Source organism: Ictidomys tridecemlineatus, chromosome 3, assembly GCF_052094955.1.
Source record: "Ictidomys tridecemlineatus isolate mIctTri1 chromosome 3, mIctTri1.hap1, whole genome shotgun sequence".
In the NCBI taxonomy this organism is placed as follows: domain Eukaryota; kingdom Metazoa; phylum Chordata; class Mammalia; order Rodentia; family Sciuridae; genus Ictidomys; species Ictidomys tridecemlineatus.
This window is the reverse complement of record NC_135479.1, coordinates 5,984,521-6,012,427: the sequence shown is the minus strand read 5'-3', so window position 1 is coordinate 6,012,427 and position 27,907 is coordinate 5,984,521. Positions and strand designations below refer to the sequence as shown.

Here is a 27,907-nt window from a genome sequence, read left to right as displayed (position 1 = left end):
CCTTAGATTGTTCTCTAAAACAGAATACCTGAGACTGGGTAATTTATGTAGAATAGAAATTATTTTCTCACAGTTTTGGAGACTAAAATAAAGGCACTGTCAGATTTGGTGTCTTATGAGGGATGCTCTTGTTTGCATAGTGGCACCTTGAATGCTGTGGAGGGAGGAGGAGCATTGTGTCCTTCACATGGTGAAAAGTGGAAGGGAATAAAGTTCCTCCATCAAGCCCCTTTGTAAATTCATGGCCTAATCACCTATTGAATGCCCCCACTTTTTTTTTTTTTTTAATACTGAGGATTGAACCTAGGTGTGTGTTAACTCTGAGCTACATCCTTTTTTTTTTTTTTTTTTTTTTTTTTTTTTTAATTTTGAGACAAGGTCTTTCTAAGTTTAGCCTTCAGAGTTGCCGGGATTACAGATGCATGCCTTAATAAGATTCTCACATTGGCAGTGCCTGAAATTTGGAAGAGACACGTGTCCAGCTCCCCTTCCTCTCCAGATGCAGGCAGATAATAGCTTCTCTATGGATGAATTTGGGAGCTTCCCTGAGGCTTGAGGGTTATAGTGTTTGTAACTATTTCCTTTTTAAAATTTTTTATTTTTTTGGTGTGCTGTGGATTGAACCCAGGGCCTTGTGCAGATGAGGCAAGCACTCTACCAATTGAGTTGTATCCCAGTCCTGTTCTTTCTATTTTGGGGATGTTTATTTAAAATAACATTGTAGGAAATTACTTTGATATTTAAAATCTAGATAAAACAAACCTGGTTCTTGGCACCAACTGAGCATACTACCCTGTTACAGGACAGTGTTTCCCAGCAGTCTCATTCTAGTTTTATCAGGGGAATCAAACTAATGGGCTGAGGGCTGAGATTTCTAGCCTTTTCCCCAAAGGCTGTCCCATCATTGGAAAGCCTCTGGTGAGGCAGGAAAGGGAGTGTCAAACATAATGAATTGAAGGAAGGCTTTCCAGAAGTATCATATATAATAAGTCAATAAGCATCTACCTTTCCTGGACAGTGGGTGTTGTATTGAAGATTGCTGGGAAGGGATGAGGTTGGAGGGGGTATCAGTAGGCTTTGTTTAGAAGCAAGCTCACTGACCTCGACTGGATCTGTTTTAGTAGATGTGGGAAGGGTTTCCCTTTGTCACATGCTTTTCTTGTTTTGGCCAAAAGAAAGCCAAGAGCTTCACAAAAATGGTACTAGATTTGGGACAATATCTTTCTAAGTTTAGCCTCCAGAGTTGCTGGGATTACAGGTATATGAATTTCATATCAGTGTTGTTTTCACAAGCCTGTAAATAGGTGATGCTGGGGTAGGGAGTGTTTATGTAGTTAGAATAACTTCAAAAGACACACATGTATTCACGGAGGCATACAAACTCATCATCTGGCCTCACTGGTGTCTGTTCCAGCAGTTCTAAGCCATAGGTCTTCCTGCATCTGCTCCCTTTCAGCGGTGAGTCCCACCAGGACTTCCATCATAAGCCAGATCTGGGATTTTAGGAACAAAACAGATTTGAGCAGACCAACTGTCTTAGGTGCAGGGACAGTAGATAGGGAGACCACCCTGCTATTCCTAGTGACAGAAGAAAGAGAGGGAAGTGACAGTAGATTAGTGGATTTTCTGAATCACAAAATCACAGCAGTTGTGTTGAAGGTGGTGTTAGGCTTGTAGCCCTGTCCAGGCGCCTCTGCCTCATAAGCAGTACAGGATCTGTGGTCTGCTGGTGTACACCTCAGTATTTGCCTGTGTCTTAGCAAGAAGCTAATTCCTGTTCACTGTGGAAAAGGAACTGAACTCCTCAGAACTTTTAGGATATAGTGTCTTCAGAGCAGTAGTGGAGTTTTAGAAACCATGTCCTCCTGGATGGGCAATGATTGAGTCAGGGTCCTATGAGCACTTGGTTTCCCATGGCTTCAATTGTTCAGATTCAGGAACAGTTTCCCAGAAAGTGTCTTCATGGAATGTGGCTGGTGGTGTGGGAAGCCTTGATGCTTGGGGTACTATGTCAGCTGGTTCGTGACTGCTCCATTATAGGTGGATGAGAGGAATCCTTTTTAAAGGTGCGAGAAGGGAGGTTTCCTTTGTGCATCTGGTTAACCCCCACGAAAACTGCAAGATCCTCAGGGGCAGAAAAAGTAGCCAGAGGTACTGAATCAGAGGCCCTGGTTTCTCAGGCCCTGCTTGAGGGCCATGAGTTTGTGGTCTGCACTGTGTAGCCATGCTTGCCTGTTAACCCAGAGTCGGAAAGCCATGTCAGGGGTCCTCTGAAGTTTAGCTTCCTCCCTGCCTGCCTTGAGAGACTTGCCAAAGGAAGTAGGACTGGCAAGCACTTAAGTGATTTAGCCAAGGTGTTCGTAGTTTCTTACTGCCCTTCAGGTTCTCCAGAAATATTGAACTAAAAGGCAATAGGACTTCCTTCAAAAAGCAAGATGTGCAGTTTATTTGTTTGTTTATTTTTATAAATATTTATTTTTAGTTTTCGGCGAACACAATATCTTTCTTTGTATGTGGTGCTGGGGATGGAACCCGGGCCACACGCATGCCAGGTGAGCGCGCTACCGCTTGAGCCACATCCCCAGCCCAAGATGTGCAGTTTAAAGTCTGCTAAATCTAGATTCTTTTGTTTTGGCCCAGTTTGTAACCTTACTGGGTGCAGCAGTACATGCAGACCTCACTCATTTCCAGAAGAGCAGGGCTGGGTCAGGAAAAGGGAGTGACAACCATGATTACTATAAAGCCACCAGAAAGCAAGATGAGTTGGAGTCAGGTGATATTGGCCTCAGTGTGGGTCCCCCTATCCACTGGGGGTTACAGTTGCCTCCACAGGGTCCTCACCTTCACTGTAGGTGTTCTTCCTGCCTCCACAGTTCTTCTTTTTTCCAGCAACTATTTTGGAACTTTTCCTTAAGTCTTCCCCATCTGGACACCAGGCTCTCCACCTGCTCTGCATATAAGCTGCCGTCTTAGAAATAGCCAGTGTTTTATGAGGAGATCTCAAATGTAGCTCTGTGGTTGCCTGACCCTTCAGGGAGATGGGGTGGCCTTGGTCAGCTCTTAGTTTGGAATCAGTCACTTTAACTCTGCTGTTAGTTTGCTGAGGCCTTCAGTAGTCACTGATCAACTGCATCGTTGGCTGCTGTGATCCTTCAGGAAACACCATGCAGCCCTTTGTTCCATTTTTAGGTGGCATTCGAGCAGACTAGAGCATGTCTGGTGACTTCTCAGTCTGGGGTCCCCCATAACCACTTCCTGGCCTCTGGACATAATTGTCAACTAGAAGTCTGGGCAGTAGCTGCTGTTCCTGGAGGCTAGGAGACCTTTCCTCATGATGCCTTGTCACCTCCACTCTCCTGCTGCCTTTTTAAAATTGGGTGTTGGGGACCCAAGGAATTTATACATGTAGCCACGAAATCTACCACAGAACTATACCCCCAACCTGCTTTTTTTTGTTTTGTTTGCTTTGTTGAGTACAGGTCTTTCTGTGTTGCCCAAGCTGGTCTCAAATTCATAGTCCTCCTGCCTCAGCCTCCTGAAGAGCTTGAATCTGCATTTTTAACAAACATGAAATCCCCAGCTAATTCATATGTATATCCAAGTATGAGGAATACTGGTTGAACATATCTTCAGAATTAGGATTTTTATGCTTGGCAGAGTGGCATATGCCTATAATCCCAGCTGTTTGGGAGTCTGAGGCAGGAAGATTACAAGTTTAAGGCCCTAAACAACTTAGACCTTGTCTCAAAAAATCAATCAGGCTGGAGCTGTCACTCAGCAGTAGAGCGCTTGCCTCATATGTGTAAGGCACTGTGTTTGATTCCCAGCACCACATATAAATAAGCAAATAAAATAAAGGTCCATTAACAACTAAAAAAAAAAAAAATTAAAACAATTTTTTAAAAAATCAGGCTAGGAATGTGGCTCAGTAGTTAGGTGTTCCTGGGTTAAATCCATAGTACAAATAAAACCTAAAAATAAAAAATAATTTTTTGTGTATGTGTATGGTGCTGGGGATTAAACCTAGTGCCTCACACATGCTAGGTAAGTGCTCTACCACCAAGCTACATTGTCAGTCCTTTTTATTTTGAGACAGGTTCTTGCTAAGTGCCCAGGGTAGTCTTGAACTTGAGATCCTCCTGCCTCAGTCTGCCAAGTAGCTGGAATTATAGTTTGCCTGCCACATCACAAGAGGCCAGACATGTTTTTTGTTATGTTTTTTTGTAATGCTGGTGATCCAACATGTTAGGTCAATGTTCTACCACTGGGCTACATCCTCAGCCCTAAGACATAATGTTTTGATCTTTATGGACATTTGCAATGTGAAGTGTTTATGGCAGTCAAATTAATTAGCATATCCATCATCTCATATAGTTGTCCTGTGTGTGTGTGTGTTAAGAAGACTTGAGATCTCTCAACAGATTTTATTTGTTTGTTTGTTTATGGGTGCTGGGGATTGAACCCAGGGGTTCTTTACCATAGAGCCATGTCCCTAGCCCTTTTATTTAATTTTTAATTTCTTTGTGGTTGGGGCAGGTACCAGGGATTAAACTTGAGCACTTGACCACTGAGCCACATCCCCAGCCCTATTTTGTATTTTATTTAGAGACAGGGTCTCCCTGAGTTGCTTACTGCCTCACTTTCACTGAGGCTGGCTTTGAACTTGCGATCCTCCTGCCTTAGCCTCCCAAGCCGCTGGGTTTACCAGCGTACGCCACTGTGCATAGCTATTTTTGAATTTTGAGACAGGGTTTTACTAAGTTACTGAGGTTGGCTTTGACTTGCCATCCTTCTGCCTCAGGTTCCTGAGCTACTGGGATTATAGGCATTGTCATTGTACACGGATCAACAGCTTTTAGTATTCAGTACTTTATTAATTATCGTCACCAAGTTGTACATTAGGTTTTCAGTACATATTCACCTTTTAACAAAGTTTGACTAACATCTCCACATTTCCCACATCCTCTAGAACCCTTGGTAATCATTCTACTCTGTCCTGTTTTTAGATTGTACATATAAGTGAGATCATGTAGTATTTGTCATTCTGTGTCTGGCTTATTTAACTTACTGCAGTGTCCTTCAGGTTCATCCATGTTGTCACAAGTAATAGGAGTGCCTTCTTTTTTAAAGGCTAAATGATATTTGTATATACATATATGGAAATCTGTCTATCAGTCAGTCTATCTCTCTCTTACATCTCCTTTATCCATTCATCCATCAGTGGATGTGTTTCTGTGCCTTGACTGTTGAATATGCTCTTTTGAGATAGTGAGTTCCTTTAGATGTATTTCCACATGTGGAATTGCTGGATCATTTGGTAGTTTGTTTTGTTACCATGGATTGAACCCAGGGGTATTTAACCACTGAGCCACGTGATTTGGTTGTTTTACTAATTTTTTGAGGAATCTCTGCAATGTCTTTCATAAAGGCTGTACCAGTTTCCACTTCTACCAGTAGTGTGCCAGGATTCCCTTTTCTCCTTTTTCCCAATTCCTACTGGGGATTGAGCCTAGGTGCTACATCCCCAGTCCTTTTTATTTTGATATGTCTTCCTAAGTTGTTGAAGCTGGCCTTGAATTCATGATCCTCCTGCCTCAGCCTCTCCAGTTGCTAGGATTACAGGCTGGTGACATTGTACCTGCTCTATCTTTTGACTTTTTGATAACAGCCATCCTAACATGTAGGAGTGATATCCCCCATCTTTCTGAAGTGCAGGATGTGGAGTTCTGCTCATACCCCACTTACGGGGGATGTGGCTTCTCTCTGATATCCTTTTTGCTTTGATGTCTGAATCTGCAGCATTGCCTTGAGCAACTGGTGGTTTGTGGCCCACCTGACAGACCTGCTGGATCACTGTAGGCTTCTCCAGGCACACAACCTCTAGTAAGTAAACTTGACACTGCAAACCTGTTCTTGCCACCACCAGGTTTTCAAGTGTAGTACAGGCTGAATGCCTGGAAGGGAGGTTGGGCTACTAATGGGGTCCAAATGGAGCAGGCTTGGAGTCTGGTCTTGTGTTATGTCTTATTCCAGTTTTGGTTCCAACATGAGAGAATTCCTCCTACTGGAATATGCCTCAGGACTGTTTGCTCATCACAGGTAAGGCCACACAGGGAGGCTGCTTTCCAGCACATCAGTGCCAGTGGCTCTTGGATTGTTCTTTCTGACTTCTTGGGGGTTACAGAGGATTGGGGAAGTGAGGCTTTGCCTCCAGACCTCACATCTACAGGGAAGCCCCTGAGCTAACCACATTTTCTCTTTGGATCTTTGCAGCCTTTGGCAGCTAGGGGTGGATTACTTTGACTACTGTCCTGAACTGGGCCGAGTTTCTTTGGAGCTACACATTGAGCGAATCCCTCTCAACACAGAGCAGAAAGCCCTCAAGGTGCTGCGAATTTGTGAACAGCGGCAGATGACTGAACAGGGTGAGTTGGCCATGCTCCTAGCTTACCTTCTGGGATGTTTGGGCACGCTGAGGCCAAACTCTGCTGACATCACACCAGCTTTCTCACCAGTCACACCTGGGACGTGAAGAAAACTAGCATTCATTTTTTTAGTAAAGATCTTGTCCCACTTCTCAGTCTAAGAGCTCAGGCCTAGGGTCAACGCTGTTTCCTGTCTAGGTTGCTGCCAGCTAGGCCAAGCCCAACTGGCGAAATGATACAGAGACCTTTCATAGCTCAGCAGGAACACAGGGTTGAATGTGAGCAGATCTGCCCTCCTCCCCCACTCTGAGTGATAAAAACCTGCTTTACTCCTCCTCTCAAAGGAATTGCACATTTATGACTATCTTTGAAAGCACATGGTGTTGAAGACCCAAAGGAAGATAGATTTTTAAGTATATGGACAGATAATGGAGGGGTTGGCATGTGGGGAGGAGCAAACATCTTTTTGCCACCCCTGAAAGCATAGCCACTCATAAAGCAAATCCCATAGGGTATGTCTTTCAATATGCTGTTAACAAAGCAAGGACACCGTTGTTTATAAACACAGGAGCATTTTGTTCTAATGACCTGCCTGTGTTTGGAGCTCATTAGCTTTGAGTTATAGTGATGTTGTGGGAAAACCTGGCCCTTGCAGCCCTTAATCCATTCAGGATTAAGGGCTGCAAGGCTTCACTTTTTGTCTTTTACCCTGCAAAGTCCGCAGCATCTGTAAGATCTTGGCGATGAAGGCTGTCCGCAACAACCGTCTGGGCTCTGCCCTCTCTTGGAGCATCCGTGCCAAAGATGCCGCCTTTGCCACACTTGTGTCAGACAGGTGAGTGCAGCTAGTGCTGGCTCCCAGGAATTGTTTGGGAGACAGAAGGTTAAGGAGGTGGGGCCAGGACTGCTGCTCTGATTTTCTCTGGTTGGTGCTACAGATTCCTCAGGGATTACTGTGAGCGAGGTTGCTTTTCCGACTTGGATCTCATTGACAACTTGGGGCCAGCCATGATGCTTAGTGATCGGCTAACATTCCTGGGTGAGTCTTCTGTGTTATGTCCACTGGTTAAAAGTGGATACTTGTGGGGCTGGGTTGTGGCTCAGAGGTAGATCGCTCACTTAGCACGTGCAAGGCGGAGGCAGGAGGATCGAAAGTTCAAAGCCAGCCTCAGCAATTTAGCAAGGCATTAAGCAACTCGGTGAGACCCTGTCTCTGATAAAATACAAAATAAGGCTGGGGATGTGGCTCAGTGGTTGAGTGTCCTTGAGTTCAATCCCTGGTACCAAAAAAAAAAAAAAATGTGGACACTTGTGCAGATTGGAGGGAATGTTCTACATTTGTCCCAGGTGTTTTTCTCTTGGTAAACCCATATAGCAAACCACATAGAATTCTGTGTGCTAGATTCTGCAGTTTGTAGTACCATTTTACTTTCCAGCAATTTCAAACAGAGAAAAGTTGCAAAATTAGTATGAGAAATGAGGACTTTCCATGTACAGGTTTCTAGATTCAGCAATTACTACTATTTTTTGCCTCATTTATCATTCTTTCTTGCTTGATCAATTCTTTTGGGACCAGTTTGAGAGTAAGTTGAAGATACTGTTCCCCTTTCTCCATAAATTCCTCAGTGTGTAAGAATAATAGTTATCACAAACAGGAAACCTCCCAGGCATGGTGATACATACCTGTAATCCTAGCTCCTTAGGAAGATGGCAAGTTTGAGGAAAGCCTGGGCAGTTAGCAACAGCCTGTCTCAAAATAAAAAATAAATTGGGATGTGGCTCAGTGATAAAGCACCCCTGTACCCTAGTACCATTAAAAAAGGTGGGGGCAAGAGATCCATTTTTGATACAGTATTCTGATCTAATCCATAATCCACATTCTGATTGTATTCAGTTGCCCCATTAATTTTGTATCCAGGATCACGAATTTAGCTGCCATGTTTCTTTAGTGCCTCATTTTTTATGCCTTTTTTTTTTTTTTTTGGCAGGAGGATTGAACCACAAGTGACATGCATGCTAGCTAAGCAGGCACTTTAAAAACTTGAACACTGATTTACACCCCAAAACCCTTAGTGCCTCTTTCTTTTTTTACTTTTTGGTAAGACATGGGTTTTGCTATTTTGTTCAGGCTGGCCTGAAACTCCTGGGCTCAAGTGATTCTCCTGTCTCAGCCCCTGAGTAGCTGGGATTACAGGAGTACTCCATTATGCCCCATCTCTATGTGCTTTTTTGTGTGTGTGGTATTGAGGATTGCACTCAGGTCCTTGCACATGATAGACCAGTGCTATATTTCTGAGCTACATCCCTAGTCCTTTTTATTTTTTTAATCAAAAAAATTTTTTTTAGTTGTTGATGGATCTTTATTATTTATTAATTTATATGTGGTGCTGAGAATCGAATTCAATGCCTCACAACTGCCAGGCAAGCTACTGAGCTACAATCCCAGCCTTTTTTTTTTTTTAATGCTGTAGATGAACATAATACCTTTATTTATTTTTACGTGGTGATGAGGATCAAATCCAGTGCCTCACACGAGCTAGGAAGTGTTCTACCGCTGAGCCACAATGCTAAGCCTATTTTTATTTTTTGAGACAAGGTCTCACTAAGCTGCCCAGGCCAGCCTTGAACTTCTGATCTGCCTCCCAAGTCTCTGGGATTACAGACATGTGCCACCACACCCAGCCTCTTTGTGCTTCTTCATCTTCCTTTTTTTTTTTTTTTTTCTGGTGGGGTACACTGAGTATTGAATCCATGAATGCTTAACACTGAACTACATTCTCAGTCCTTAAAAAAAAAAAAATTTTTTTTTTTTTTTGTAGTTGTAGATGGAGAGCATGCCTATATTTTTATGTGTGCTAATGATTGAACCAGTGCCTCACATGTGCTAGGCAAGTGCTCTTCCACTGAGCCATAGCCGTAGCCCCTAAAAAATGTTTTTTGGGGACAGGGTCTTGCCGAGTTGCTGAGGCTGATCTCTGACTTGTAATTCTGCTGTGTCACTTTGCCCATCTTTTTTTTCCCCATGTGGCTGGGAATTGAACCCAAGGTCTTGCTTGTGAGGCAAACACTCTACCAACTGAGCTATATCCCCAGCCCCCAGTTTATCTTAATATTTTTGAAGGCACAGACCCACCCTTGTAGAATGTTCTGTTTGGGTTTATCAGATTTTTCCTGATTAGATTCAAAGCTGTTTGAGGCAGGAATGCCACTGAGATGTTGTGAATGGAATTGGTGAGCTGTCTGTCCCCTTACTGCTGTTGGTGGTGTTCTGAGCATGTAGCTAGAGTAGAGTAGGCTGGGTGGCTCATGATGTACTCTTTTCCCCTGTGATTTAGAGATTGGTGGGGAGATGCTTTGGGTGATTTGAATGTCTTTTCCTCACTACACTTCTGGCTCTAGATTGTTGCTCCTGTGTATTAGCTAGTGTCTTACTGTAAGGAAGTGTTCCCTTCTTTATTATTGGATTGGGGATTTGTGGAATACCATCAGTCTGTTATAATCCAGGACTCTTTGACTTCTTTTGATGCTGATAAGTTTCCCACATTTGGCTCTGGGAGCTCTTCAAAGCCAGTATTTTGGAACTTCTGAATTTGATTATCATTGATCTGTGAACTTAGAGACCGCTCTGGAAACTTCTCCCTGCTCTGTGGAATGGGTGATCTAGGATCCCTTTCCTCTTGTCTGGGTCCTGGGTGATCTACATGTCACCTGGGAGCTTGCAGGTGACCTGGTTTTCCCTCCTCTTGATAGGAAAATACCGTGAGTTCCACCGATTATATGGAGAGAAGCGCTTTGGGGATGCTGCGTCTCTCCTGTTGTCTCTGATGACTTCCCAGATTGCGCCCCGCTCTTTCTGGATGACTCTGCTCACAGATGCCCTGCCCCTTTTGGAACAGAAACAGGTAAGGCTTAAGTTCCTGGGGATTTTCTTTTCTGCCTTTTGTAATTCCTGACAGCTTAGTTCTGTAGTCATGGCCCATATTCATGTTTTCTCTGAAGTAGTTGTTTGCCTGTGTATTCTCCCCAAGCATCCATGCTACAAATCCAGTAGTCACTCCAAAAAAATGTTGACAGCAGCTGTCCATAACAGTTCTCTGTCCAGGGCCTAAGTAGAAGCTTAGAGGGCTGAATGTCAAGACTCTGATACTGCTCCATCCTCCGTGGCACCACATACAAAGTACTTCTCTTAAGGGCACAGAGGGCCGACTTTCTCTGGCCTTGGCTGGAGAGCAGCTAAGTGAAGCAGCTTCTCTCCCCCAGGTGATTTTCTCAGCAGAACAAACATACGAGCTGATGCGATGTCTGGAGGACTTGACTTCAGGGAAGCCAGAGCGTGCAGAGCCTGATGCACAGCGACTACAGGTCAGTTTAGCTTCCAGTTTGATGCTTCCACAGTGAAGACAGGAAATGGCTGTCTGGCTTTCCTTCCCCTGCCCTGTACCCCTAAAACATTGGTCTAGCACATGTGCCTCTTGGTTTCTGCTTAGCCTGTAGTCAACGTGCCACATTTTAGGGGGCAATCGTCCATGTTTTTCCCCTGTTGATCAGCTGCATTGTGGCCCTCTGCATACTCTTACTCTGTGTATCTTTGAAGATTTTCTGCAACACATGTTGGCTCTCTGCTTTTCAGGACGACGATATAGAAACCACTAAGGTGGAAATGCTGAGACTCGCTCTGGCCCGGAATCTTGCTCGCGCAATAATAAGAGAAGGCTCATTGGAAGGTTCTTGAGGTCAGCTGAGAACTGCTGCAACTATATGGCAATGTATATATAGATTTTTTAAAATAATTAAACGTTTTCTTTTGCAAGTACAAGGCAAATTTTTATAATCCACCAGTTTCTGTTCATGTCTACTCTGAACCTGAGGTGACAAAAATGAAGAAAATGGTTGTTTTATGTTCTTTTCATTCTTGAGGTGGGTCTTGCTATGTTGCCCAGGGTGGCCCCAAATTTCTCGACTCAAAGGATCTTCCTGCCTTACCCTCCCACGTAGTTGGGACCACAGGTGTGTGCCATCGTACCTGGCTTGTGTTCTCAGTGACACAGAACTGTCTTCCCTTATCTCCTTAAAGAAGCCACCCCGATTTAGGAACAATGAGTGTGGTGTCCTTCTGCTTGTAAGTGGAAATTCAAACAAGAGCCCTTAGTGTTTTACTTATGGTTCAGAGACCTTGGCTTACTTCAAATCATCTGGAAAACTCCATCCAACTTTTTCTTTTTCCCCTTTATGGCTTCAGAAGCCTATACTTTTAACACAGACAATTTCAACATTGGTGTCTGTATTAGAAGGATTCCATGTAGGGTGAAAATGGTTTTTATTCAACATGCAGCAAAACAAGGGCAGTGGAGTTGGTACATTCAGTACAGCTTTTTGCCATGAAGTAGTGACCTCAGTAGTAATGGGTAACACTCATATAACTTTAATGTCTAAAGCATATTATAAATGTACATGTCCACATAGTAATCCCATGGACATTCCCAGTCTCTGAAAAGCTCTTTGATTTATTCCTTAAGTTATGAAAAGAATTCACTTTTGACCTGTCCTGATGAAGCAGTGGAACCTGCTTGCTACAGTCAGGGGACGGACAGGTGAGATGACCTCTGGATATATAGCAAGGAAGCCTGGTGGGGGCAGAGGGACCAGGGGATGCAGTTCGTGCCACCTTCCATTCCCCACAGATGCTGGATAGCTGAGCCTGTCCAACTGAGCTGTTTGACCTTTCCCAGCTTCTGTGGCAACTGGTGGTAGTTTCCTGTTGCCTTGTGAGGCTTAGTGTCCCTGGCCCAGGAGCAGCTGGGACTGAGCACTGTTGAAGCAATAGGGTCTGGTGACTTGGTTCAAGCATGGCTCTCATCTCATCCTCCAGACCCAACATTTTGCTGACAGTACCCCTTCATAGCTGGGGGACATTGGGGCTTCTGTACCACACACAAGGACATAAATCTAGTGCAATGTGCCTGACCCTGAGGCCTCTTAGGTCCACCCATGAGTGCCACACCACACACCACCTGGTGGGAAGAGGGGAAGGCCAAAGCAGGATGACGCAGGGGGTTGGGACGAATTGTCCCCCCTTCAGAGATTCTAAGGGAAGGACAGCAGTTTGTTTCATGCCAAGCAAGAGGTAGTGAGTAGGATGGCCTGTCTGTATGACAGGAGATTTACTCTTCCCAGAAAGCTCCAGTACCTGCTTTTGAAGGGGTAACTGGTTCTCTTCCATTTTCTTTCCTATCCCTAGTTGAGGCTGTGATGAGGCCAAGTTCTGTTTCTGCTAGGCTGGGTTCCATGTCCTGCTGAGATGTTCATAGGACAGTCTGCCACTGCCAGGGATGAGCATAAAACTCATTCAGGGGCCACTGCAGGTTGCCGCTGCTTACAAAGGACAGGGTGGAGAACCTGGAGTGTTCCAGCTCCTCACTGGGCCACTGGCCTTGCCCACCTCGTTGAGGGTAGCAGCAGAGCCTAATGGCAGGGGAAGCAATAGGGGCAGCAGCCTCTCACACCATGCCTCTGCAGAGGACCTGGTTCTTGAGGTGGCCCAGAAACCTCTTTAGAGCCCACCCCTGGGCACCAGGAAATGCCAGTTGAAAGGAAAAACCTACTCCATGCCTGGAGCCCATGTTCCCAGGACAGCAGTGAAGCCAGGGGCCACTCCCCACCCCTGACAGTATATGGCCACTTCAAGTCACACAGGTAGATAAAAACAGGTCCTTTTAGGGGCCCAAGAAGGAGAGATTATCACAGCTGCAGCTTGGCTCCCAGTAGAAACGCCCCTGTTCCATGTCAAAGCTACAAGCATTGCCGTCAATAAGTGGACTGGAGCCCTCTCCGTCTCAAGCAGCCTGCCTGGCTTCAAAGTAGAGATCACAGCGTCCTCTGAGGTCATAGGCTCCCCCACTGCTCCACAGGAGGGAACTGGTCCACCTCGCCCACCTCTGTGCTGAGCTGCTCCCCTAGGGCGAAGGTCAGCCTATACCGAAGCCGCACCTTCTCCTGTGACAGAGGGCAGCAGGTGAGATCCAGGCCAGGGAGTCCCTCAGCAGGATGCCTTCTTCCCTGCTACCCTCTCATGGTCCTCTGTGCTTGAGGGCCAATCCCTGTACCCACCATGTCCACCCACACTCAGGCACTTATTGCTGGGGCAGCAAAGGGAGGGGTTTTATGTTGTAGGTGACACACTGCAGGCTGGGAAGTTGTCTCAAGATCCTAATTTGGGGTAGCTGAGACCTTTGGGTTCTCCCATTGCTCACCTTCATTGGATTGGCTAGCAGCATGACCTGGGTGATGGCTGCAGGTGGCTGGATGGGACTAAATGGAGAGAGTTCTGTCCCAGAAGGTGGTTGCAACTTCACTTTCATTGACTGAAAATAAAGAGAAGCTTCTTCCAGAACTCTCTTCAGAGTTCGCAGGTACCCAAGATAGAACTCAGTTTGGTCCCAGTAGATACACACATACTGCCATCTGCTGGCTACCAAGAGGCCCTCAAGGTACAGCTGCATTCAAGACAAAGGCAATTTTGGTCTCTGGAAGACCTAGGGGTCCATGAGTACCTTGGGCACTGCAGCCTGCAACACAATGCTCTTGACAGGCAAGGGAGCTGTATTCAGCATGGACACCACCACCACCAGCACATCAGGCCGTCCAGGTGGACACTCCTTGGCAAAGTGGAAGAGGATGCGGAAGCCATTTTTATCATAGGCTGTCACAGGAAGGGCACTGCCTGCAAGAAGAGGCATATTAAGTGTGATAAGAGCAAGTGCCAAAGACATTCTGGAGCCCGGTGGTACCTGCTGTAGTCTAGTGGGTGGCAAAAAGGCTACAGTATGGCCTTTAAGTACAGTGCTCCCTTATGGAGTCAGAGAAAGGCCCTCTGTTGAGGGGGGCCTAAGGTCATACAGCTGCAACAAACAAGCTGAGACAGGAGGAAAGCAGACACTCAGCTCCAAGAACGTTCGTTCGAGCATGCACATGAGCAAACACCACACCACACCCTCTAACACCATGGCTGTGGGCCCCACCTCCCATCTCCAACACCTACTAGGCTTGATTGATTCCAGGGGCACATGGACACTGGTCAGGGAGAGCTCAGGCCCTTTCATGGGGCTGCCCTGGGACTGGAAGGCTGGTGGCTGGAAGAGAGGGCTGCCAGGCCCAGTGGAGAAGGTCAGAAGAGGCTTGGCTGGGGTGGAAGTAGGGAGCAGTGGGGAGGCGGTGGTTCCGGGCGAAAAGCAAGAGGAAGCAGGTTTCACTAAGCCTGAGGTCCTGGGAAACAGGAGAGAAAGTAAATCAGAGAGTGGGCCAGAGCTGCTGGGTCAACCCCTCACTAAAGATCTCCAGGACAGCAATGGCCTTTAGCCACCCCAAACTCCAGCTTCCAGTCCTGATAGAACCCAAAAGGATCCCCATTCTGCTGGCTCTGTACACTAGGCCCAACCCTTAGCCACCCCACCTCTTTTCCCACTCATTACACTTTGGCCTCTTCCAGAAGCTGATCAAGGGCATCCAGGTGGTGCAGGGTGCTGTCACCCAGTGCTGAGCAATGGCTTTCTGGGGCCACAGGTTCAGCCTTTGGAGTCAGAGCTGGGGTGAGTCCAGAAGAGAACATGAAGGAGGCTGCACTGGGGGCAGGTACACTGGAAGGGACCATGGGAGCTGGGAAGGGACGTGGCAGTGGAGCTTGGGAGGTACTTGAGGCAGGGGCTGAGGATGGGAGCAGGGTCCCATCTGAGGAGCTGCAGACAGCAGGTCCTGGCCTGGGGCAGAAGAAGTCCAGGTTGGACTGTTCATTCTGTGCAAGAAAAATGACAGGTGAGCAAAGGGCTGGGAGGGCCTGTTGCCAATACCAGGGACACTTTATTCCCCCATACCCTATCACACAGCCTGCTGGACCAGGTGCCCTCCAAGGACAGGGCCAGAGACAAGTACTTGGAAGAAACATGTTTCCAGCTGCAGAGGGTAGTGCTCTGGAGGGCAAGGACAGCCAGGCTCCAACTAAATGCAGCTGAGCACAGGTCAGGAGAGAGGATACTGATAAGTGAGGGTCCCTGGGTACTTCAGTGATATCCTCAGGAATAGGCCCCTACCTGGAACATGTGCCACTGGCTGTTTCCAGCTGATTCTTTGGGGGGAGCAGTAGGGGCTGGGTCAGTAAGGCCTGAGAATATAGAAGAATAGGATGAGAAGAGGCTCTGGGCCCAGCACCAGCTCCAAGGGTAGGGATCCCTTTCCTTTCTCACATACAGATATGAGAGGTCACCCAGGAAAAGAGCAGCAGAGCAAGATTTGAGTGCACATGTCTACCCCAGAATCCCCTGGGACATAGCCCTGGTGCCCTTGAGGGACACTGAACTTGACTAATAAACACACCAGAGGCTCTGGGCCTCTTCATTCCACATGCCTTTCTTTCTTTAAGGGACCCACCAGGAGGAGTCCCATATAGCTGCCCTCCAGGACATACCCAAGCAAAGCAGTTCCTCATCCAGCAAGGAAAGGGCGTTGCTTGTGCTGCTGAGCCCTGTGGGAGCTTCAGCCTGGCTGGATGAGCGACTGCGTGAAGGTCCAGAGGTCTGAGGGGGTGGAGGGAGGACAGGGATGCCTGAGGGGAGTGGGGCAGGTGCTGGCGCCAACATTGGGGATGAATTGTTAGGTGTCTCCAACTCAGCAAGGTCGATGAGAGTGCCTTGGCTGTTTCCTGGATGGGTCAACAGGAGGGGAATAATAATAATCAAATCATCTAATGGCTGTGCAATAGCAGGAGCAGGACCCTGGGCATAATAGCTGACACTCTAGCCTTGGGCCTAATTCAATGGCATTTCTTCCAGGGAACACTCTGGATAAAGCAGGTAGGGAATCCCCACTCGTCTCTCCAGACCTCTAGGAAGCTGGAGGACCACTGGAGTGGCTTAGAATCCCCTCAGATGCTATGGGTTGCATACGTTCAACCTGTACCCAGGGCTCCTTGGAGGGGAGTTGAGGCTATCTGGAGGGTGCCCAGAATGAGGAACCATAAATCTTACCTTCAGAGTCAGGCATGGTTGAGGTGGTCACCTCACCATTGATGACCTGCCCTTCAATAATTGTTTTATAAGAGTTGATGACCCGGGAGAGGTTGTCACTGGCCTGCAGGATGTCCCCTAGAGCAGAAGAGAGAGGAGTTGTCACTCCTGGCAATGACAACTCCCACACACTTATTCAAATTCTTGGCTCAGTATTGCCAATTGCTTTCCTTTTCACTCACCCAAACTATTGTCATTGTCCTCTGTCTCGCTGGCTAATTTAAATAATGTCCGTCTCTTATTCTCACACCGATCAAACAACTCCTAGAGAGATTTGGACAAAGTTACAGAGCTGGGACCAGAGTGCACACCCTCGTGTAGCTAGCCTACACACTGGCTACTGAAGCAAGCCCCTTCCTGCCTCCCAGGCTGGCATGCGTCTCAGAACTCAGTGTCTACCCAGTTACAGTTTGGGCCACAACATTAGCATCAGCATCCCTAAGGCTGCCATCTCTAGAGGCACAAACTCAGGTTCACGCCCAGCTCTTCCATTTAGGGCACATTAGCTGATGTCATGTATAAGGCAGGGCATCACCCTCCAGTTTCCTGCTGTCATGCAGATAAACAGGCCCATCAACAGTAAGTGTGTCCTTGACAGGACAGCTCCAGCGGATGGTGGCCTACCTTCATGAGCTCTCGGTCTGCCTCTGATGAGTGCTCCTGGCTATAGTGAAGCAGCATCTCATGCAACAGCTTCACGCTGTTGTGGACCTCCTCCAGTGTATGCAGGCGCTTGGTCACCTTTTGGATACGAGCCTCATCCTGCCTCAACCAAGAGGGTCCAGGAGAGAGTAGGCTCACACGGCCCGTCTTCCCACTCCCATGAGGGGAGGCTAACTGCTTACCCCATGGCACAAAAGGCCATACCCAGTGCATGGTTCCTGGGACCACAGGCCTCGGGACCCACCATACAGTCATATTTTTACAGTGACAACCCCCACTCCCAACATCCCTACCCTCTGTCTTTCCTCTCTTTTACTCCATTCTCCTCCAGGGAGCTACAACACTTCTCTTTCCAGTTGCTCCAGGTGAAGGCTGGTGGCAGTGGGAAAATGGCCTAACTGTCCCAGGGAAGACTTCTGCTCTATAGCCACCCACTCCTTCAACCCACACCCAGAGGACCAAGGACCACTCACTTCCTTCACCATGGACTTAATGAGCTTATTTGCCTCCTGCAGGTCATCTGGGTTTTTGCTTTTCAGCAGTTTGGCTAAAAGCTAGAAGAGAAGAATACTAAAGTGAAGGCAGAATCGGCACTGTGTAACCACCCCTGACCCACCACCACCAGGGAGAACCCGGAGCTCCCCACAGCACCAAGCCAAATGTTTCTCCTGGCTGCCACCTGCTCCCTGAGAGATCCCGAGGTCCAGTATGTACTTTACCTTAGATTTCTCCTCATCATCAAAAACAGGGTTTTTGGGACGAGGTGGTGGAGAAGGGATCAGTGTCCTGTCCATGGGGATTGGTGGGTCAGACTGCACAATGCCTGAAAGGAGACACAAGCAGCAGAGCACGCACTAGGATGTAGTCACATTGTCCCTACTCCTCACACATCAAGGCCACATCAAATGATTAAGACCAGAGATAGGGCAGTTTCTCATACCTAAGCCCACCATAACCCCAGCTAATCCCTGCTCTGTTAACAAAAGCCCTACTCTCTTCAGGCGGAAGAAAGTGAGTCTGGGGACCTCAACATTCTCGAGCTTTCTTCCTCTTTCCAGTCTTCCAGGATCACCTTGAGACTGAGAGAAGGTAGGTATGTACCTTGTCTCTTCAACATATGGTAGGCATCTTTGATTTTTGCTTCTTCTGGCAGGGCCATTGTCCAGCTATAAAGCAACTCGATGACCTTAGTCTTCACCTTCTCAGACACTCTGTCCCCCAGGTACTAGGAGGCAAAAGAAAATGGGAAAACCTAGTAATTATAGTTTGGAAGCAAAGAGTTAGGCTCTCTTCACAGCAACTACATAATCACTCATTAGATAGTTCCCAAGCCTACTTAAGCCCAGCAGATGTGAAGATGTGTGACAGAACAGGGGAGGGGAAGGACCTCCCTATGGCTTGGCTGTGTAGCTAGTTGGGAAGCCAGGAGCTTGTCACTGTAGCCCCACACATAAGCTACCTGAAACACAATTGCATTTTATCTTGTTTTCTGCAGTACTAGGGATCGAACCCAGGGGTGCTTTACCACTGAGTTACATCACTAGCCCTTTTTGTTTTTTATTTTGAGACAGGGTCTCTCTAAGCTGTTGAGGCTGGCTGGGACTTCAACATCCTAAGTTGCTGGGATTAAAGTGTGTACCACCACACCTAGCTAATTTAATTTTATCTTAAAGGACAAGAATGTCACTGCATGAAAATTGTTCCCTCTGCTTTAAGTTGGAGTTAGGCAACAGAACCTGGACAGCTGAGCAATGAGGGCAGCCAGCTCCTCATAGCCTGTAAGATAAGTCAGAAGAGCCACAACTGCTGTGTGTTCAGAGTATGGAGTTCCTCACTGCCAGGACCATGTTCTTGGGCATATGCACAGCTGCTGCCACACCACCTGCCACATTTAGACTGGGAGCCTGTCAGAGGAGACTGCCAGCCATGTGGCTTGTTCAGTCATTCCACTATCTACAGGGCCTACCTCTGCAAGAACAGGACATGAAGGATTAGCTCCACGGAGATGTTTGCTGAGCAGAGAAAGTAAGATGGGATATGGGGAGAAACCGAAAAAAAGGCCTTATAAGGGAGGAACTACTATCAACTGACCTTTGGAGAGACGACTTTGATTAACTCATTTAAAAACCGGAACTTTCCCACTTCGTTATGAAATCTCCTCCCACAGTTCTTCATACACGCCTCCAATACCTGTAGCCACGAAGAGGATAGGTGCTTGGTGTGGCGGCTCTGGGCTCAGGCACCACCTGGACTGCTGGCACCCAGACTGTCTGAGGAAATACTTCTAGGTGAAGGAGCTCATCCTAAGAAGTGGGCACTTGGCCTTGGGGAACTGTGCAAATCAAACCCCAGGATCACTTACCACTACACAGCCCTCAAACAGCACCTATGCTAGGGATGCTACACAGGGGCTACAGTAAGAAACACTGAGACCCAGACACCAAAACAGCCTGGCCGCCAGACCTGGAACGTGCCTTCCTCAAACTGTTCTCGTGTGTTAAACATGAGGAAAACAGGTTCAGGTACAGGGCCCAAAGTTCTTTCCACAAGGTAACCAACGTTTTTGGGGGGTGGGGTGGTGCAGCAGAGATAATTTCCAATTAGTTGACAAAATGATTTCCCTCCCCTGCCCTCCATTTACGCATTCTTGTGCTGCCCATGGCCAACAGTACCTGCAGTTTATATGGAGGAATGTGCCCCATACAGCCTGGGGCTCTTTTCTTGGCTTGTTTCTTTTTCTTTCTTTTTTAATAACTTAATTTTTAAAATTAATTAATTAATTTATTTATTTATATGTGGTGCTAAGGATCGAACCCAGGGCCTTGCACGTGCGAGTTGAGCGCTCTACTGCTGAGCCACAACCCATAGCCCCCCATCTTATTTCTTTAAAGCAGGATTTCTCAAATATAGGCTGATGTTTTGAACTGGTCACTCTGCTCTGCTATGGGGACTGTCCAGTGCATTCTAGGATGTTTAGCAGCACTCCTGACCTCTACCTACTAGATGCCAATAACATCCCCAAACCCCCAACAACTAAAAACATTTCCAGACACTGCCAAAGGTTCCTTGTGGGGCAAAAGTGCCCATCTTGCAAATCACGTTTTTTTTTTTGGATGTGTGGGCAGGTGGTACTAGATATTGAACTCAATGCTGCTTAACCACTGAGCCACAGGGTCTCACTTGGTTGCTTAGGATCTCATTAAGTTGGTGAGGCTGGCCTCAAACTTGCAATCCTTCTGCATCAGCCTCCTGAGTTGATAGGATTATAGGCATGTGCCACATTCAACAAGAATCACTATCTTAAGTGATTGCAGTAGACAGGTGCACATGGAGCACCCTTTGGAGCTTCTGCCTCTTCCGGACATGAATGAAGTCAAGGGGGATCCTGGGTTCCCCTGAATTCATTGCTTTCTGGTTTAGGGAGGAGTGAGAGGTAATGGAGTGACATGCAGTACCTCATCCTGAATCCCTTAATCTCAATTAAGATCACCCAGAGCTCTCACCTGACAAGGTAATACCTCCACTGGCACAGGCAGTATTTTCAGCTACAAAACACACTATGCCCACCTCATTTTTCTTCAGCTGGCCAACTCTTAACTATCAAGACTTCCAAAAGACTTTCCAAGCCCCATGGTGGGCCCAAGGCTCTGGGTCTGGGTTCCCTCCCTTGGCAGCTCTACCTCTTACACTAACCGTGTAGTCATGCTGCTAGAGGTGGCACCTCGGTCATCTTTAAAGCCTCAGGGCCTGGCCCAGTGGCATGCACACTTGAGGATTGGCTGACTGAAAATGTTCTAGACACATCTATTCTGTATCAAGAATTTTCTGCTGGCCTTTCGGTATGAACCCTGAGAACCACCGAGGAAGGCCCAATGGGTACATGAGGAAAGGCCCATGCAAGTGAGGAGCCGCTGCTGTCAACTCAGAGTGAACACCTACCGTCAGGGCCTGTACTGCTTCCCATTCCTGGGGAGACTGGATCTTGTGGGCTAGTAGTCGGACGGCAATCTGGGGCCTGGGGGACAAGTAGACCATAGTCAATGCACTGACCCAGGCCTACCTGGCCAGCCCTTCTTGGCTAGTTTTGGGTTTTTCCTGTTAGCTTTTCCACCTGCCCCCTAGCAGTGCTGAGACTTACCCTTCAAGCTCTTTGTTGATCTGATCACAGAAGCCAATTATGTATTCCCAGTCCTCTTGGCGATTGGAAGGATTGGTAGCTTTATCTTGGGACAGAACAAAGGACAACAGTTATGAAGAGCAAGGAGGACATGATAGTTTTTCTTCACAATTTTTAGGCACCAAGAAGAGTTTGCTTCCAAATTTCTTGTCTCATAGAGAAGCCTCAATAGTTCAGTTAAACAGCAAATATAAACTCTGCTTTCTGCTGAGTATTTTGGAAATCACACATGAAAGAGAAAAAAACCCTCAGCTTCACAGAGCTTATCAGGATCCAAAGGATAAACGTGAATGAATAAAATATTCACAAATAAATAATACCTTTGTAAAATAGGCAAATATAACAAATATAGATAATTCCAGCTACATAAAAATGAGCTAAATGTCCATTAAGTAGGGATGCCAAGAAGTGTTTCCTGGAGAAACTAAAGTCAGGCTAGACTACATTAAAAAACTTGAGTTTTCTGATTTTGGTACTGGGAATTGAACCCAAGGGCACTTTACCACTGCGCTACATCCTTGGCCTTTTTATTTTGAGGCAGGGTCTCTAAGTTGTTTATATTCTTGTTAAATTGCTAAAGATGGCCTCAAATTTGACTTGTAATCTTTCTGCTTCAGCCTCCTCAGCTACTGGGATTATAGGTGTGTGCAACCATACCAAACTCAAAATGTATTTTCTATAGATCCTTCAAAAACACTTTTGAAGCTACACCCTTGGGTTCAATCCCCAGTACCCATCCCACACACTCAAAAATATTTTCAAAACTAACCTTCCTTAATAGTTTAAAATTTTTTTTTAGGGGGGGTGGATAAAACCCAGGGCCTCAAGCATGCTAGGCAAACACTCTACCACTGAACTACATCCCTAGCCCAGTTTAAATGCTTTTTACATTGCACACAATTCTCATTACTGTCAGGCCAGCAATACATATTGAGCCTCTAGTAAACACCAACCACTGTGCAGTCTATCCCTGGGACCACACAAACAAAATCTTAGCTTGAGTATACAGCACCCTCAGGTTTAAAGAGCCTGCCACAATTATACACAAAGACAAATGCTAGCGAGTCTCTGAGGAGAGGGTCATTGAGGTTGAAAATCCCAGTGCTAAGTACAAAATTCGGTAATATTTGGTTTGGGTCCTCCTCCTCTTTAGCCTTGGGATCTGTGCTTATAGAGGATGGCCCAGTTGAGGGTGCTTAAATGGATTCCTGTCTCTGACTCAGATCTGGAGTCTGCCTTTTTCCAGAAAGAATTCTCAAGCTGTTTGCTAAATTTAGGCCTCTTGTAGCTCAGAAGACAAATGGAAGACTGAGAGGTACAAGCTCTTAAACATCCATGTTCCTCCTGTACCTAGTAACAGCCTTCCCAACAAGGGATGCTGTTAGAAATTTCTGCATTCCGACTTCTCATGACTGTGGTCTTTATTGTTTTTGTTTGTTTTATACTAGGGACTGACCCACTAAGGTACATCCCAGCCCTTGCTAAATTGTGCAGGCTGGCCACAAACTTGTGATCCTCCTACCTCCCCTCCTAAGTGGTTGGGATTACTGTGCCAGTTTGTGAGTATTTTCTTAAATAAAAAACCCCCGAACTAAGCCAGGAGGATCTCAAGTTGGATATCAGCCTGGGCAATTGATTGGACCCTGTCTCAAAACTAAAAATAAGTAAGTAAATAAATAAATAAATAAGAAGTCAAAATTTAAAAGCCCTTCAAAATGTCAAGCTTGAAGGAAAGGAATTTTTTTTTTTTTGGTGGGGGGGTCACTGGGAATTGAACCTAGAGGCACAGTCCACTGAGCCACATCTCTAGTCCTTTTTATTTTTTGGTACCAGGGATTAATACCAGAGGCATTTAATCATGAAGCCACATCCCCAGCCTTTTTTTATTTTGAGACAGGGTCTTGCCAAGTTGCTGAGGCTGGCTTTGAACTTGTGATCCTCCTGCCTCGGCCTCCCGCTCCCGAGCCACTGGAATAATAGGCAAGCACCACCGTGCCTAGCCAGTCCCTTTTTATTTTGAGACAGGGTCTCGCTAAATTGCTTAGGGCCTTACAGAGTTGCTGAGGCTGACCTGGATCTTGCCATCCTCTTGCCTCAGCCTCCAGAGTCGCTGGAATTGCAGGTGTGCACCAAGACCACATCCAGCTGAAGGAAGATTAATTTAATCGAGGGCAGTCATTTGGAAAGAAATGCCTAGCAATCCTGCACAGACTGCCACAGCCAACCCCTAGCTATCACCTTCCCAAAAAAGCCTGACTCCCCACCACTTCTCTGAAATCTTCTCAAGCATTAGCGTGATTTTCTTATTAATTGCTATCATTTCAGATGCTTTAAAGTTTTCACATAACACCAAGAAGCTGGAGGATTTAAAAATAAGATTGTCTAAGGAGTCAACTCCCCTCCCCCCACCCTTTTATCATTTTGGTAAAAGTCACAAACCTCATGGTAGAAGATTAGCCTACCTGTTTGCACTGTTCACAAAGGGAAAAGTATCTCCCAAACAGTAAAATGTGGATTTCTCCATCCCATAAACAATGGACAATCACCAAACAATGCACTCTTCCCAGGCCTGCTCCTCTCCCTACAGCATCCCTGCCTCCTGAAACATTCCCACCTACTTTTCAATGTGTTCACTCCTCTAAGAATCTCACTTCCCTAAAAACATTCTTACTGCCACAGGGAACATTCTGCCTGCATATGGCACAAAAAGCCCTAGTTGGAGCCATGGTCAGTGCCACTCTCCAGTGTCTATAACAGATTCCCAGCAGCTTAGAAGGTATATCTGTCACCACAGGAGCTGGGAGAAACAGCTGGAGATGATGCTGGGTGACTCCAGATCTCTATGAGCCTACTGCTCCTCTAGCAGAGGAACATGCCCTTCCACCCACTTAACATTCTCTTTCATCTGGCAGGGGAGACACTGAAGACTCTCATGCAGACCCTGCCTTCTAGAACCGCCCCTCTGGGGCTCCGTTCTGACTCATGGTTTCTATTTTCAGATCTCTGGTGAAAGCTTGTCTCATTCTCTTCTGTCTCTGTGCCTTTAGATTTCCTGCTCTCATTTTCAGCTTAATTCCACTGTTAGTCTTGACTCTCATGGGAACTCAAAGGTCACATAGGGATGAAGACAGCAGCACAGAGTACCCCATTCCAACATGGCTCGGATAGTCCAGGGAAGCCAAGTTCCATACAGCAGTGACTTAGAAATAAGAGAGGATGGAAAGGGATCACGGATGAACTGCAGTGTTGGGTCTTGAAACACAGGTGAAACTTTCGGAGATGTTAAGAGAAAATGAATGAGCAGCACTTTAGACAGGAGGGACTACAGAAGTTCAAGGCACAGAGCCACTCTTGAGGAAATTGTGCTCTTTGCGCTTAATATATGGGAAAAGGGGAAATTTGCACAAAACCATACATAATTACAAACGCCAATTTGGTACAAATATGACTCTAAAAGCAAACTCATTCTTTCTGACTTATTTTGTCTAACTGGTGCCATATTCAAAAGCTTGTTTGTTGGCACAGGCCTGTACTCTCAGCCACTCAGGAAACTGAGGCAAAACAGAATGCTCCAGGCCAGCCTTGGCAATTTAGCAAGAACCTCAGCAACTTATCGAGACCATCTCAAAATTTAAAAAAAACTTTTAAAAATAAGGACTAGGAATGTAGCTCAATGATAGAGAACCCCTGGGTTCAATCCCCAGTACCACCATTTAAAAAAAAAAAAAAAAAGAAAGAAAGCTGGGCATGGTGGTACACGCCTACAATCCCAGTGGCTTGGAAGGCTGAGGCAGGAGGATAATGAGTTCAAAGCCAGCCTCAGCAAAAGCAAGGTGCTAAGCAACTCTGTGACCCTGTCTCTAAATAAAATACAAAATAGGCCGGGGGATGTGGCTCAGTGGGCAAGTGACCCTGAAATCTGTCCCCAATACCCACCGCCAAGAAAAGTGGCAAAGAGTCTGGGAGCGTAGTTCAGTGGTAGATTCCTTGACTAGCAGGTACAAGTCCCTGGGTTCAATCATCAGTTCTGGGGGTGGGGATGTTTTGGCCCCTATTCCCACACATCTAGGCTTGAAACCCATTTATGATTCCTTGCCTTTCTTCACTCATTCCCACCAGTCTTGGGGTCCCTTCTTTCTCAATGTCATTTTTTGTGGTATTGGGGACTGAACTCAGATGCTCTACCACGGAGTTACATCCATAGCCTTTTTAATTTTTTGAGACAGAGTCCTGCTCAATTGCTGAATCTGCCCTCAAACTTGCAACCTGCCCACCTCAGCCTTCCGAGCTGCTGGGGTTATAGGTGGCGCCACTTACCTGGCCTAATATCTGTTTAAATTTGTTTTTTATTCCTGTGCCAATCCTGCCTTCTTAATTCTCGATTGTTTACTTAACTTCTAATACATCCTATGTAAAGATCCTATATCAATCCTCCTAACACACTGATGGTACCAGAGGAATGGGGACCTGATAACTGTAGAAATTTAAACTTCTGGGTCTAAAATACCCACTCTTCCAGAATCTGGCCCTAACTTCCCAGCTTGATCTCTTACCAGACCCTCTAAGAGCTTATTGCCTGAGCTAGCCAAACACCTACATTACTGTGTTCAGTGCTGGGTGACTCCAGCTCTCTCTGTGCCCACAAACAGACTGGCTCCCTCCATTTCACCATGCAGTGGTTTCCCCCCCACACACCTTTTCTTTCTTTTGGTACTGGGGATTGAAGCTAGAGGTGTCCTACCACTGAGCTACATCCCCAGTCCTTTTTTTAAAATATCAAGACAGGGTCTAAGTTGTTTAGGGCCTTTTCATTAAGTTCTTGAGCCTCAGACTTTCAATTCTCCTGCCTCAGCCTCCTGAGGTGCTGAGATTACAGGTGTGTGTCACCATACCCAGTTCTTTTTCTTCTGTTTAATGAGACAGGGTCTCTGTAAGTAGTTCAGGTTGGTTTCAAACATGTGATCCTCCTGCCTCAGCCTCCTGAGTGCACTACGCACTCAGAATATCCAGCGTTTTCTTAGCCAATTTTTCTGAATCTTTAAGACCTGGCTTAAATTCTATCTCCTTTCTGGATCATTGCCAATCAAATTCCCAAATGCCCCCCTCCCCAAATCTGAATCAAACCAATTCCACTGTGAAATTCTACATATGATTCTAGGCAGGTAGTTTGATTGCAGTCAAGGTGTTATCTTTTTGAGAAACTTTTGACAGAATAACCTTCTTTGCTAGGATACTTGTAAACAATTTCAATGAATATCTTTATAGCATTTTGATCTCCATGGAGAATAGTTAGTTCCACATATACTAAAGACTTTGTGACCTACCTTCAACAGCAGGCTTTGCAAATGTAATTTTACTTTTCTCCCTTTTGGAATGTGCTTCTGTTAAAGCCTAGGTTCTACCTCTTGAAATGGGTTTCTTAAGAAGGGTCAGGCAATTCCAGGCAACAGCCATCACCCTCAAGAACTTGGAGACTACTCAGTAAGGCATACTGCACAAGGCAGGATGTCCACATCTTTCTGTCTTATCCTGTCCAGTATCTGTTCTACTGAAAGAGACCCCCAGAGGGTCTAGCCCTTAGGAAAGTTCACATATTAACCCTTTAGCAAAATACTGCCTGCTAAGGTTAACCCCCATTCTTTCAGAGTAATGTGAATTAACAATTACAGCAATACATCGCTTATGGTTACAGCTTCCAACTGCTTCTTCGCTTTACTCAGAGTGTGTTATGTCGCGAAGATCAAGTGTGTGCGTGTGAGGGAGTCCCAACGTCGACTTAAACCAGTTGTCTATCGTCGCTCTTTGGAAAATTATTAGCACTTCAAGCTTTCTGCCTGAGCAAAGCTGTCAGTTTTCCATGGTCAAGATTTTGAAGCTGCCAGGCGTGTGTACCGGTGGCAGCACCCACCTCTCCCCCGAGCTTCAGCCCAAATACGGAGCTTTTTCCCTTCCTCGGGGACTGGGGTGCAGGAATTCCGGAGTCACACTCGGGAGCGGCCCTACCATCAGCTCCAAAGCGCCAATGACTGTCAGCCCTGAGAACTTCCTTGCCACTCTCCCCAGGCCTGTCGGGCCACGACAGGACCCAAAGCTACGGCCGCCTCGCGCGGGAGCGGGAGGACGCGCTGCAGAGAGGGGCCCTCTGCTCGCGAAGGGGCGTGATCGCCGGATGCTTGCCAAGGGGTCGCCCGGGCGCGAGCCGCCAAGCGGCGCCGCCGCGGAGCCCGGGAGGGGACGCGGGGTGAGGAGAGGGACCGCTCGGCGGCTCGAGGACACGCAGAAGCGGCCGCGGTTACTCACTCAGCCAAGACTCCAGGCTCTCCCCTTCCGCCTCCGCCATATTGCAGCCGCCCGGGTCGACCCCGCGGCCCCAACCCTCGCGAGAGTCCGTACGAGCTGAACCAGGGCGGGGCCTGCATGGGGGCCTGAGAGGAGTGAGCGCTGTTATTGAGGGTCCGCCAGACTGCGACGGATATTGGGACCGCGAGTGTTTCTTTTTGGTTCTTCCTTTTGGCCCTTGGAGTGAGAGATTCTAATGTGCAGATCAATGAAAATGAAGTTTTAGGACCCTCTGACGTCTTTATCCC

At 46.7% G+C, this 27,907-nt stretch overlaps 2 protein-coding genes across 17 annotated transcripts in view; one reads left to right on the top strand and one right to left on the bottom strand.

Annotated features, from left to right (window-relative positions):
• The window catches only part of Nup85 (nucleoporin 85), a 28,325-nt gene extending 17,084 nt beyond the window's left edge, over positions 1 to 11,241 (top strand). For all 3 annotated transcript variants that reach the window (XM_005332549.4, XM_040268471.2, XM_040268470.2), the window contains exons 12-19: positions 5,800 to 5,883; positions 6,034 to 6,099; positions 6,274 to 6,425; positions 7,143 to 7,260; positions 7,364 to 7,464; positions 10,176 to 10,327; positions 10,686 to 10,787; positions 11,056 to 11,241. In XM_005332549.4, coding sequence (XP_005332606.1) covers positions 5,800 to 5,883; positions 6,034 to 6,099; positions 6,274 to 6,425; positions 7,143 to 7,260; positions 7,364 to 7,464; positions 10,176 to 10,327; positions 10,686 to 10,787; positions 11,056 to 11,157 — 877 coding nt within the window. In that variant the 3' untranslated portion in view covers positions 11,158 to 11,241. The remainder of the gene's footprint in view (positions 1 to 5,799; positions 5,884 to 6,033; positions 6,100 to 6,273; positions 6,426 to 7,142; positions 7,261 to 7,363; positions 7,465 to 10,175; positions 10,328 to 10,685; positions 10,788 to 11,055) is intronic.
• Gga3 (golgi associated, gamma adaptin ear containing, ARF binding protein 3) lies at positions 334 to 27,796 on the bottom strand. Of its 14 annotated transcripts, none has more exons than XR_013435929.1 (20): positions 27,621 to 27,746; positions 23,374 to 23,465; positions 21,282 to 21,366; positions 21,083 to 21,158; positions 19,235 to 19,333; positions 18,245 to 18,368; positions 17,863 to 17,966; positions 17,617 to 17,697; positions 17,105 to 17,242; positions 16,663 to 16,744; positions 16,442 to 16,558; positions 15,883 to 16,116; positions 15,509 to 15,579; positions 14,894 to 15,213; positions 14,464 to 14,687; positions 13,976 to 14,145; positions 13,676 to 13,786; positions 12,613 to 13,418; positions 8,109 to 8,171; positions 4,854 to 6,521 (listed from the first exon to the last, which is right to left on the bottom strand). XR_013435929.1 is itself a non-coding variant. In XM_078041697.1 (19 exons), exons 1-19 carry the CDS (start codon positions 27,737 to 27,739, stop codon positions 6,516 to 6,518), a joined length of 2,316 nt encoding a protein of 771 aa, XP_077897823.1. In that variant the 5' UTR covers positions 27,740 to 27,746; the 3' UTR covers positions 4,854 to 6,515. The 14 variants fall into 14 exon arrangements, 9 of the variants coding, with proteins under 9 accessions (XP_077897822.1, XP_077897823.1, XP_077897819.1 ...); XR_013435930.1 differs by having other exon boundaries at positions 12,613 to 12,745; XR_013435928.1 differs by lacking the exon at positions 8,109 to 8,171.
• Between the last annotated feature and the right edge of the window lie 111 nt (positions 27,797 to 27,907).

Bases quoted from the DNA above. Each gene is read 5' to 3' on its own strand.
- Gga3 (XM_078041693.1), bottom strand. From the start codon at position 27,739: ATGCAGGCCCCGCCCTGGTTCAGCTCGTACGGACTCTCGCGAGGGTTG. The intron at 15,214-15,508 runs GTAGGGGCCTAT...TTTCTTGCACAG, and splicing joins GCCAGTGGCACATGTTCCAG to AATGAACAGTCCAACCTGGA. The intron at 14,688-14,893 runs GTAATGAGTGGG...CCTGTTTCCCAG, and splicing joins CTTCTGGAAGAGGCCAAAGT to GACCTCAGGCTTAGTGAAAC.